The sequence below is a fragment of the Gallus gallus genome, chromosome 6 (genome assembly GCF_016699485.2).
Source record: "Gallus gallus isolate bGalGal1 chromosome 6, bGalGal1.mat.broiler.GRCg7b, whole genome shotgun sequence".
NCBI lineage: Eukaryota > Metazoa > Chordata > Aves > Galliformes > Phasianidae > Gallus > Gallus gallus.
The window spans coordinates 12,632,893-12,644,853 of record NC_052537.1 but is presented as its reverse complement, the minus strand read 5'-3'; the positions used below and the strand labels follow the sequence as shown (position 1 = coordinate 12,644,853).

Below are 11,961 nucleotides of genomic sequence, written 5' to 3'. Positions count from 1 at the left end.
CTGCAAAACCCCACCAAGATGTCACCAGGTGTCCTAACTCTCTTCTGCACCACTCAGAATCATAGAATCATAAACACTGGTAGTACCAGTTAGATCATCTAGTTTAGCTGTCATCCATCACCACTATAGCACTAAATCATGATGCTCAGTACATCTCCCCTTTTCTCGGAGATCACTTCCAGGGACGGTGACTCCACCGCCTCCCTGGGCAGCCTGTGTCAGTACATCACTGCTCTTTCTGAGAAGGAGAGACCCAATCCTCCTCTTTCTACACATGGAGCTCCATGATTGATCTCCCTTTCTCATTTTGGGGAACAGTTTTCTGTGCATCCAAATGCTGCAAAGCTAGCCTTGGGCTGTACAAGGCCCTGTCACTGGGTTGTGGGGCCAGGAGGACACACTGCATCCCAAAGGGCACAGCAAGCATCTCGCCATGCCCACACACACCCCCTCTACCTCTGTGACCGAGGAGCGGTCCCCCTGACTGGAGGTGGCCTTATGCACCATCCGCTGGGCAAAGAGCCTTTTCAAGCGCATGTAATCATCCAGGACCACCTTCAGGAGAGAGCCCTGGGTGGAGGAGGAGAGAGGATGGGTTATGCAAGAGAGTGAGCTGTTTTTTGGAGGAAGGTTGGCCCCATCCTGGTGTTTCTTGCAGAAAAAAATCCCCTTCTGGTGTAGCACCTGGTGGGAGGAACCAATGCTGGATCCACGGTGAGGATGCTTGCACTGGGGATGCTCACCTTGATGGGCCCCTCGCGCATGATCTGCCCCAGCTTGGCAATGTTGTCGTACTCCTGGATGGCAGCTCGCAGGTAGCGGTCATCCTCAGGTTTGGCAGCTGAGGGCTCTCTGCCAAAGGTGCCCTGTGGGAGGAGAGTGTGGCTTTGGTGTCAGCATGGGAATGGGCATAGAAATGAGTGAGCATTCCAACAGGTGTCCCCAGGAACAGGGCGGGGGCTGCATCTCACATGGGTCCTGGCTGGGCTGTTCCAGAGGTCAGTGATCTCGCTCAGGTTCTCAGGCAGGTCATCTTCATGCTCCGCTTGTGCCGCCAATTCCATGGTCCGGCAGAAGGGGTCCAGCCACACGGGGTTGGCCCTGCCTCAGGAGAGGAACAGTGCTCATCCCAAGAAAGAGCAAGGAGAGGGCAGCCAGAGAACGTCCCAAACACTGTGCCCAGCTGAATCCCTCCATAAAGCAGAGGACTCTCCACCACCAGTGCATCCCTGGCTGTAAAATGCGGGTGCCCCATTGAGAGCATCCCTCAATGTATGCGGAAACAGAGAGATAAGAGAACTTACCCGTCAAAGGAGTACTTGTTGGTGTTTGGCATGTCCATGATGTCCATGAAGCCTCTGTTCCCTACAAAAGGCAGGGGTGGAGGCTGCCCAGCAGCTCAGCTGCTTGCAAGCAGCAAAAAGCCTTGGGCATGGGGCAGTTTCCTTATGAGGGGAATTCAGTGACCAAAAAGGCACAGGTGGCAGGAAGAGCACGCTGTGATGGGGCTGATGGCAGGGAGCCTGGATGAGGGGAAAGCCTCCTACCGCCACACCTTCACATCTAGCACCATGCATGCCAGCCAGGCACCCTGCTGAGCCATGCAGCTGGAAACCCCCAGCACTGCTCACCTGTGGAGCCCGCCACAATGGCTTTCAGCTTCCTTTTGTGCCTGCAAAAGAAAGAAATACAGCAAAATAGGGGAGAAGATCAGAAAGATGTCTGGAAGGAGCAGGATGCGCAGGTTAGTGCGAGCTGGGTTCTACTCACACTGTGCGGTAGTACCAGTTCATGAGGATGAAGAGCATGGCAGCCAGGAAGAGCAGGACAGCCAGCACGATGATCGCCATCTGGGAGAGACAGAGGGGTAGCGGCAACCTCCGGCGCTGACCCAGCTCCCCAGCACAGGCATCCCCCCACAGTTAATGGGGGACAACTTCTCTCCGGGTTGAGGGTGGCCAGTTCCAGCTCCAGGTGGGCCTTCACCTGCAGAGCTGAGAGGTCATCCGGGGCGTGGGCAGTGATGGCGGGCTGTACATCCAGCACGTTGTAGTTCCTGAAGAGGTTCCTCAGCTGCTCCTTGTTCTCATCAATCATCTGAATCACCCTGGGGAGAGAAGAGTGCTTGGGCCTCTTGATGTCTGTAAGGCTCCCCATGGGCTCTGAGCAATGCTGGCTGACGTACCGCTCCACATCCAGGATGCGGTTGGTCTCCCTGTTCACCACATGGATCAGCAGTTCTGTCTGTGCAAAGTTCACCCGGCCTTTCTTGTCCACGTGGAACTGGGGAGAGACATCAAGGTCTGCAGTGATGTAGGGATGTCTCCTCAGGGGGCATCTCCTGAAGCATGCTCATGTGGGGACATTCATTCATGTGGGGACAGCCCTGTCCTCCTCAGCTAGCAGTGCTTGGGATGTGTCCTCAGCCACATTGCTGGCCACTTGGCTGGTAGTGGAGTAGCCGCATGCTCCACAGCAACCAAGACTGGGGTTGGTCCTTCATTTCCAGAACCTGAGGACCTTTGCACCAACACTGTGCCCTTGCAGGGGATCTCCCAAGCTATGTGTGGAAGGTGACCTGCCCCTCAAAATAACCTGGAGAACCGATGGTTACCTGCACGTCGTCTGTGTTAACGATGGCACCCGTGATGTTGGAAAGCAGACTGATGAACTCCTCCTCAAACTGCCTGACCTTATCGGGGATCTCATTGATGATGATTTTGACTCTCTGGTCATCCCGCAGGATGTAGATCCCCACAATGGCTGTGTCATTGTGGCCCACCAGGTCAGAGGCCATGATGTCCACCACAAAGTAGCCGGGGTTGTAGGCCGTGAAGAGATCGAAGGTTCTTAGGATGCCATCAAGAGTTCCTGGGAAAAGGACAGCCACAAGACCAAGGTTAGTGCAGCCACTTCAAAACGCTCACCTGAGGTCTCTACAAAGGATCCTGCGAATCAGGGCTTGGCAGATGACCTACAGAAGCTCTTGCAAGCCAGAGCCTACGTTGTGAGTGGAAGAAAGAGGATGGAGGAACAGCCATGCTGCCTAGTGACTATGGCTATGGAGGACATCTTCAACCATGGGATCATCTGGCCCTACTCTCCTGTGGTATCCAGGCTACGCACCAATGCTGAAGATGTTGGCCACCTCCTCAGAATCATTGGAGTGCTGCTTGATGTAGCGGATCCCCAGGATGCTGTACAGGACCAGGCTGTTGTTGCCCACATCGGCATCCACTGCCAAGACCCTGATTAGCTCTGATCCCACCTTGGCATCTGTGGCCACCCCTGTGGGAGAGAGAATGAACAGAGATCTGGATCTGTGCTGTGTTGCTTCTCCATCCCCTCATCACTGGGATCCCCCCCAAGGCACCAGCAGTCCTTACCTGCTGTGTACTCCGACTTGGTGAACTGGGGGGACTGGTCATTGATGTCATCCAAGAAGATCCGTACCTCCTGAAGGGTCAGATCTGTGCTGAGGTCCCAGTGCTGTGCTCTGCCTGCTCGCTGGCTCCGGGGTGGGGACCAGTTCCTCTGGCTGGATGCTTTGACAATGATGGAGTAGTAGGGCTCCTTCTCACGGTCCAGGTCGCGCAGGACTTGCAGCTTTCCCTCCCGGCTCAGCTGGAAGTTGCTCTCTCGGTTCCCAGCTGCATGCAGAAAGGAGAGCTGAGTCATTTACCTTTTGGCTCAGCATGTACTTTACCATATTAGAAATACCATGAGCAGCCCAGGGAAGCTATGCAAACCCTTGTAGAGCATGCAGGTGGGTGTGGGGTGCTTGGACCAGAGCTGATGCAGTGACTCTAGGGATGGTAGCTTAGGACATCATCCTTGTTTAGCCATGCTGTGTCCCCATCTCACCTGCTATGAAGTAGTAGACAATGGCATTGGAGCCCTCATCTGCATCCACCGCACCAGTGACATTGCCCACCACGGTGCCAGGCTGTGAGTGCTCAGGGACGGAGAGTGCCTGGTACTGGGGACTGTCTCTCTGCCAAAGGCCAGGAGAAGGGAGGGAAAGCTTACCATGGTGTATGAGCCTTGACTGCCCCCCCCAAACACACACCCTTTTTTTTTTTTTTTTTTAAATTTTAAAAGCTAGAAGTGTCCAAACTCCATTGTGCTTCCCAGCATGGTGATACCCAGCAGTGCATGCTCCATCACATGCAGCCCCATCCCAGCACCCTCTGTGCCCTCCTTGATGCCTTACAGATGGCCTGAGGAAGATAGGCTCATTGTCATCAATGTCATCAAGAGCAACCTGGAGGGGCTGCATCGTCTCATAGGCTGGCTGGCCCTGGTCGGAGGCCACAATGATCAGCTAGGAAGAGAAAGAAAGTGCTGTTCTGGGCAAAGACAAGCAGGGTGAAGGGACATTGCCAAGGCAGTGGCAGAGGGGTGGCTGTGTGGCAGAGGGAATTAAACAGGGAACTGGGTGATGGCCCACCACCATCACGTCCTCCAGGATGCAACCTTCTGGTGGCTACCTCTTGACTGTACCACATCCCTCTTGCATCCTCTGATATCATGTTATAACTACCTGGTTCCTGCTTAGGTGGGGGTGAGACATCTCCTCTACAGGGAGAGATGTCATCATCTCTGGTCATAGCCTGCACCTTACCAGCCCATTCTATAGATCAGTCTGCGTGTGCTATCACCTCACTCACATTGTACTCCGCTTGCTTCTCCCGGTCCAAGCGCATGGCCGTCTGGATCAGCCCACTGACAGCATCAATGCTGAAATACTCCCAGTCCTTGTTCCCCGCCCCGGTTTTCAGGAGGCTGTATAGTACTGCCCCATTGAGGCCCTCATCCTTGTCTGTGGCGTAGACCTCGTAGACGTTGGAGCGCAGAGGGATTTCCTGTTGGCACATGGGCAGGACCTCAGCCCCCACACTGCAATCCAGATCCCTGCTCCATCAACCCCTCCAAACCCTCCTTGTACTGGCTTATGCTGTCCAAAACACACCCATGGCATCCCCTGCACCTTGCAATGCACTGTTCATGTATCGTGGGGGTCACCATCCCAGCTGTCCCTGTCTCCAGTGCTGGAGCTGTGCAGCTCATGCTGACAGCCCCAAAGGGGAAACGTGAAATTCTGATTTCTTCTGGAATAGCTGCAACTTCGGGTACTGGTTGGAGCCAAGCCTTGCTTCTCAGAAAGGAGAAACATCTTAAATGTCAGCCTTTTGGCCCATATTTATAGCACGCTCAGCACGCAGTGACTGGCTATTTCCCCATTTTGTACACTGCTGGGGTTTCTGTTCCCTCAGATGTCCCCCTGGGGATCAGCTCTGCTCAGAGTCTAACATCCAGAGGTGACCTCCTCATCCCAGGAAACCCTTCCAGTTTGACCAAAACCAAGCGCCAACCCAACTTCTTGCCATGTGTTAAACCAAAGTCTTGTATCATCTCTGTGGGCCTGGAGAGTGTTTCAGGCCACCAGCAAGACTGTGTGCCATGGTGTGCCACCTCTCTCTGCCTACCTCCCACCCTTCAAGCCCCAGATGTACCTCCTTGATGTGCAGAATGGTGCCGTTGGGTGGACGGACAAAGACAGGGCGGTTGTCATTGATGTCAATGACCTCAATGTGAAGCATGGTGGTCCCCCAGAGTGGGGGACGACCTTTGTCTGTGGCTACCACGGTAAGGTTGAATCTCTCATAGGACTGCAAGCGCCGCCGGGATGTGATAAGCCCAGAGTCTTTATTGATTTTGAAGGCCTCTGGGGACAAGCAAAACACACCTCAGACTCAGGACACTTGACACTAAATAAACAATGAGTGATATACTTTAGAAATCTGTCCACCAGATGAAGCACACCCCTTGCTAGTGGAAAATCCCTACGATGGGGTGATGGAGCAGAGCTGTCTGTCTGAGCCTAGGGTGAGGGTGCTCTCAGGGTGCCATTCTGGGGCATCCCTGTCCACCTGGCTGCTGAATTCTCACACTTGGGCAGCATCAAGGGTGACATCCCCAGGCCACCCTGCTGTGTTTCACTGCCGCTCAGGGATATACTGGATTTCAGGCACCATCTCTATCCACCTGCAAAATTTTTACCCTTATTGGCCCCTATATCTCCTCACCATAACCCTGCATGTCCCCTGTCCACAGCAAGAAGCCCAGTGGCACCTACCTGCTCCAGGACCCTCAATGCTATAGGTCACCACACCGTTGTCCCCCTCATCCAGGTCTGTTGCGGTCATGGTGATCACTGACGTACCCGCTGGCTCATTCTCGTAGACGCTGGTGCTGAACTGGCTCTTGCTAAACTGCGGTCTGAAGTCATTGATGTCCAGGACAGTGATCAGCACCTTCGACAAAGCCCAGCCCACTGGGTCACATAAGGATGGAGACCCCTGCCATGACTGCTACCGGAGCACAGTGTCCTTCCTGCTATTTGTCTTGCTCTACTGGTCCAATTCCTGTCCCCAACAATGGAGACAGACGCAGCGAGGGCGCCCATTCACTCTGTGACCGAATGGAGCACTTGCAGACAATAGCATCCACCTCCCCTGCCCCTCCTGCTCCATCCACTCTCATAGGTTCTTGGTGCCCATAATGCAAGGTCCCCCAGCACTGTTAATCCCACAGCCCCATGTCCTGGGATCCTCTGCTCTTCCTTCAGGCTCATTCCTCCCTAGAGCTGGTGGTGACCTACCTGCACCGAATTCTCCCGACGGTTACTGGAGATGTCCCCAGGGTTGTCCCTGGCCACAGCTGTCAGCGTGTAGTGGTCCTTCTTCTCCCGGTCCAGGGCTGACAGGATGTAGATGTCCCCCTGCGGCACACAGAGACCTTCAGGAGCATTTTATCTGGCAGAGCTGATACTTGACAAGGGACAGATGGTGAGGTGCAGAAGCAAGGCTGCCCTTGGGGCCACCAGGTGGGATCATTTCAGCCTCCCCACTCTTTTCCCCCTCTGTTCTAGCTTTAACTGGCTTCTCACCGTGTCAGGATTTATCCCAAACTTGCCCTCTCCATCCCCTAGGCTGTACTGGATGACAGCAAAGCGCCCAGAATCCGCATCCGTGGCCTTGACCCTCAGGATGACTGTACCCAATGGCACGTCCTCAAAGACGGCTTTCTGTAAGCAAAGGGAGCAGGGAGGACTGGCTGTTGCACTGTTTGCCATTTTTGTAAGAAAAGAGAGTTAATGACTAGCTAATCCACCAAGGCAATACTCAGGTGAATGCACCACTGCCCAGCTCTGCACAGATTTGGACCCAGCTCACCTGGTAGGATGGCTGGCTGAAGATGGGGTTGTTGTCATTGATGTCCACTATCTGGAGGTACACAGGGATCTCAGCGGATCTGCGGGGAGAGCCGTTGTCGGAAGCTCGGACAGTGAAGTTCAGCCACTGCACCTCCTCGTAGTCCACTGTCCTGTTGGCCACGACCTTCCCTAGAGGACAGCAGACCCTGAAATGAGAAACCTGCCCCCAGGTCACCTCCTGACAGCCTTTTTTGCACACAGAACATGGCTCGATAGTGGTGATGGAATAAAGGAATCTCTTCTGCTATGAGTCAGGAGAGAAATTAATTAAAGAAACCCTTCTATGGGCTAGCTACCATAGTGAGCTGGAAATCAGATAGTGCTTCTATGGAGCTCCCTATCTACTCAGCTAGATTTGGTCCTCAGTTGCCAAATCCTGGCCAAATTTCTCATAGAAGCACTACAGATTGTTCCTTTTAGGACTGGGCTGTGTCAAGGGGCTTCAGACACTCCACCTCTTCCCTGCTTTTCTCACAGCAGTTGTGGGACACACATCTCCCCAGATCACCAACCTGCCGACTGATCTTCGAGGCATGCGTAGCCTTCTGGGGACAAGTCCAGCAGCTCATAGGTGATCTGCCCGTTGGCTCCTTTGTCTGGGTCTACTGCAGAGATGGAGATGAGTGTGGTGCCCTGTGTGGCTCCCTCCAGGATCCGCTCTGTGAAATAGGTGACCCCAAATGGACGGAAGCGTGGTGTGTTGTCATTGACATCCAAGACGTTAACTGTCAGTTTGGCTGGGGAGAAAATGGGAGAGAGAAGAGAGAGAAGAGAGAGAAAAGGAGAAGTGAGAAAGAGAAGGGAAAGAAGGATGGAATAGTCCTAAAGAACATGAAACTCTGGGAAAGCCAACTAAACTGAACTGACTCATGAAGAGAAATGGCTACCTTCAGCTGTGACCCTAGCTGGCTGTGGGACAGCCTCATTTACTTCAGCCCTAAGCTGGTCTGTGTGGCTGGCTCTGGGATGGTGGCCATGGGCCATGAGGTCATCCTGGTGCCTGGGAAAGGCAACATGTGCCCCCTGTGCCACCTAGTTACCCCCATGGCAAGGGATCATGCTTACCATTGGGAACGCTGACTGAGCGGTCAGTGACTTCACTGGCATTGTCATGGACAGAGATGGTGACCTCATAGGTGGCCACAAGTTCCCGGTTGAGGGGATTTTTGATCTTCACAGCTCCTGGAAACCCCAAGAGGTTTGGGTTAGAGGCTGTACCTGCACTTTGTAGAGGACCCTAAGCAGATTGATTGGCACCAGCTGACTGCTGCTTCCTCCTGTGTGTTCACACACCTCTCCAATGGCTGAGCAGGGAAAACACTTGATAACTACGTGAGGAGATGACTTCCCTCTCTGTACTGTCCATCTCCTGCCTTCCTGTCTGCTGTACTCTGCCAGATAGCTGGGTCTCCCTCTCCTCTACCAAAGATTTGGCTTGTGTAGACAAGAGGGATTTGGGAGCAACTGCTGCTGCATCACTGCATGGTCATCATCCTCCTTCATGCAATATCAAAGCACTTTTAATAGTTTTTCCCCACCTCCTTTCTACCAAGTGATTTTTTCTTTCCCATATCAGCTCCATGCTTCCAAAACACTCCTGGGGGAAGGTTTCTGGTCCTCTTGCCCTTGAGGCTAGCACCACTTAGTCCATTCCCCCCCATCCCAGCCCCTCTCTGTGAGGGTGCCCGCATCCAGTCTGCAAAGGCTGAGCAGCCACCGCCTGCCTGTCTGGCCACCTGCAATGATGACGGGTGAGATGGAAGGATGGCATGGAGGGAGAAACAGGCATGGACACAGAGACAAACCTGGTGAGCCAAGAGCTGGAAAGAGGAAAGAAAAGGGTTAGATAAGCTGGAATAGCAGAGCAGGGAGGCAGGAGTTGAGCATCATTGCCCCATGACTTGGACACCTACCTCCAGGCAGAGAAGAAGCAGCAGAAGAGAGAAGAGGGATCCATGCTGCCTGCACCACCCTTCCCACTCTCCTACCTGTCCTGAAATCCACCGTGAACGTTCCCTGCTGGTCGGACACCAGTGCATCTGTGTCATCTCGGGCCACGATCTCCAGCAGGTAGTACTCCAGGCGTGGATGGAGGTCCCGGTCAATGGCAGTCACCTCAGCCACCACGGTGCCAGGGGTGGCCGACTCAGGCACGCTGACCGTCTGGATGGGGTTGATGAATTCGGGCCGGCAGTCATTGACATCATCAATAAAGATGCTGACAGTGGCAGTGCCTGAGAGAGCTGGTGTGCCCTGGTCCACGGCAACCACCGTCAGCTGGTAGGCATCCCGCTCCTCCCGATCAATGCTGAGGTTGGCCACGCGGATCACCCCTGTGGTGGCATCAATCAGGAACCTGTCCTGGCCCCCACCCTCGATCCTGTAATCCAGTTGCTTGTTGAGGCCACTGTCTGCATCTGTGGCTGTCACCTGGAGGACGGAAAAGCCTAGAAAGGGGGAATGCAGCCTGCTAAGGTAAGGGATGGAGGGCAGCAGCAATCAGCCCCATTCCCAAGGAAAATGCCACCAAGCAATGTGGGCAGCCCTAGTTCCTAAACTGTCCCTTCAATCCCAACTCAGTCAAGCCCTGTAGTCAGAAGCTGGCTCCACATAGTCCTTTGGGTCACCCCCATGTCCCTGCTGTCCACCCTCACCTGGGGGGCTGTTTTCCCTCAGCCGAGCTGTGATGGACACTGGCTGGAAGACAGGGCGGTTGTCATTGTCATCCAGGATGGTCACTGTAAGGCTAGCAGTGCTGTTCAGCCCCCCAGTGTCAAGGGCTATCAGCGTGAACTCCAGCAGTGGGTCCAGCAAAGCTTCACGGTCTATCACACCACCAGGCTTCACTGAAACAACACCTGGAGGAGCAGAAAAGTCTGGTGACAGACCCCACTTCTGCCTGGTGGCACTGGGCTGGGGATAGGGGCCTGCCACACCACCTCACCTGTCCTATTGTTGATAATGAAGAGGTCTGGGGACGTCCCCAAGAGCTGGTAGGTCACTACAGCATTACTGCCCTGGTCACTGTCCAGAGCTAGGATGGGTCCATTGAGCATGGTGACTGGAGTCCCTGAATGTGACAACAAAGGTTAGGGAAGGTGGCAGACCCCACAGAGTCCCCTACCTCCCTCCCACCCTGGTGATGCATGAGGGACAGCAATGAGTGAATGGAGGAGATGACGGAGCGAGGCCTTGCGGGGCGAGAGGGTGTGGCTGCTGCAGCCCTGCAGACTGGCACCTGGGGCCCAGACATGGTGGCAGGACGTCCTGCTAAAAGCAAACAGACACATCCATCAGATCAGCTTCTGTGTGCTGTGGGATGGGGGCTCCTGGGAGTGTTCAAACCCTTTTCCTGGGAGCAGCTACCAGCTAGGTGGGAGACATGTCTTGGAGCAGGGAGTGATTTAAAAGGTAGAAAGGAAGAAGGACATAAAAATAAGAGGAACCTTCTTAACACTTGGGGGCTAAGAACTGTCCATCTGGACAGGCTGAACTGTTTCATCTCCATCCCACGAAGCAAGAAAGCTCCAGGTGCTAGTGATGGAGAGGTGGCACCCTGCCCCCTGTAAGACCCACTAGCTGTCCGCAGGGCTCCACTGAACCATCATCTTGCTCTGTGCTGTTGAGCAGTTCCTAAACAGGGCTAATTCACTGCAAGCTTGCATCTTGCCTGTGCCAGAATGGGTTTCCACTTGCTGCATAGACAAAAGCCATCGTCTCCTGCAGATTGACCTCCCCTCACACTCAGCATCCCCTTCCCACTGACCTGCGGCCTCACCCTGCATGGTGGCACCATTGGAGCACAGCCCGTGGTGCCTCCTCCATGGTGGCCAGGAGGCACTTCCCCTTTCCCGGCCCCCCAGGGAGTGAGGACAAACCTACCCGCGGGCGAGTTCTCCATCACCTCGGCCTGGTAGGAGCTCTGGGTGAAGAGGGGGTGGTTGTCGTTTTCATCCGCTATGGAAATGACCAGCAGGTCAAAATCCTAAAGGTTTGTGAAGGAAAATGGGGACAAGAGGGTGATGACTGCAAGGTCCTTTCAACAAGATCACAACTCACTTCTCCTACAGAACCATGTTCCCCAGAACTGGAGCCCTGTGCAACCATGATTCCATGTTCCCCAGATCACCCAGGAGAGTCTACAGGGATGCCCTTCCCAGAGCTGGGAATCCTTTCTCAGCCCATATCCTCAAAGAGTGGTGTTTGGGACATCCTGACAGATGTCACTGTGGTTGTTCAGCTGCCCAGCCCAAATCTGGCCCTCCATCCATGATGTCTACTGCTATTGCATGGAGTCAACACAAAATGTCAAATTTGCCCTAAAACCTACTGGTCTCATTCTCTGTTGGTGTGGTAACACAGCCCCCCCCCCTCCTTGTGATCCCTCGGTGCTTTCGAAGGATGAGAATGCTGTTGGAAATGCCCCCTGTTTTCTGGCCATGGCAGGAGCCCCTTCTCCCTGCCTCCTGCACTGCTGGAGGCCTGACAGTGTCTGTAATTACCCGCCTGGCATTGCGGATGTTCTCAGGGTTGTCCTTCACTGTGATGGTCAGCCTGTACTCTGCCACTTGTTCCCTGTCCAAGGGGCGGTTTACGTAGATGATGCCGGTCTAATGAGAAAAAAAGGAGGAAATAGGTACAAGGGACATGAGGTGGACTTCACCTGCATTCCTATGGAATGC

The 11,961-nt window shown here is 54.2% G+C and overlaps 1 protein-coding gene across 12 annotated transcripts in view; it reads right to left on the bottom strand.

Moving 5' to 3' along the window:
• Nucleotides 1-11,961, bottom strand: part of CDH23 (cadherin related 23) — a 128,569-nt gene that overhangs the window by 2,192 nt on the left and 114,416 nt on the right. For 4 of the 12 annotated variants that reach the window (XM_015288246.4, XM_421595.8, XM_004942047.5 and 1 more), the window contains 26 exons: nucleotides 11,782-11,889; nucleotides 11,162-11,264; nucleotides 10,224-10,349; nucleotides 9,934-10,137; nucleotides 9,268-9,726; nucleotides 8,345-8,461; nucleotides 7,792-8,016; nucleotides 7,239-7,408; nucleotides 6,953-7,090; nucleotides 6,665-6,784; nucleotides 6,140-6,317; nucleotides 5,517-5,728; nucleotides 4,671-4,865; nucleotides 4,214-4,324; nucleotides 3,865-3,994; nucleotides 3,387-3,650; nucleotides 3,127-3,288; nucleotides 2,615-2,871; nucleotides 2,186-2,283; nucleotides 1,987-2,107; nucleotides 1,771-1,850; nucleotides 1,632-1,672; nucleotides 1,305-1,365; nucleotides 972-1,101; nucleotides 744-866; nucleotides 457-570 (listed from right to left, as the gene is read on the bottom strand). In XM_015288246.4, the coding sequence (XP_015143732.2) occupies nucleotides 457-570; nucleotides 744-866; nucleotides 972-1,101; nucleotides 1,305-1,365; nucleotides 1,632-1,672; nucleotides 1,771-1,850; nucleotides 1,987-2,107; nucleotides 2,186-2,283; nucleotides 2,615-2,871; nucleotides 3,127-3,288; nucleotides 3,387-3,650; nucleotides 3,865-3,994; nucleotides 4,214-4,324; nucleotides 4,671-4,865; nucleotides 5,517-5,728; nucleotides 6,140-6,317; nucleotides 6,665-6,784; nucleotides 6,953-7,090; nucleotides 7,239-7,408; nucleotides 7,792-8,016; nucleotides 8,345-8,461; nucleotides 9,268-9,726; nucleotides 9,934-10,137; nucleotides 10,224-10,349; nucleotides 11,162-11,264; nucleotides 11,782-11,889 (4,047 nt within the window). The other 8 variants (XM_015288244.4, XM_015288248.4, XM_046943351.1 and 5 more) reach the window with 8 other exon arrangements.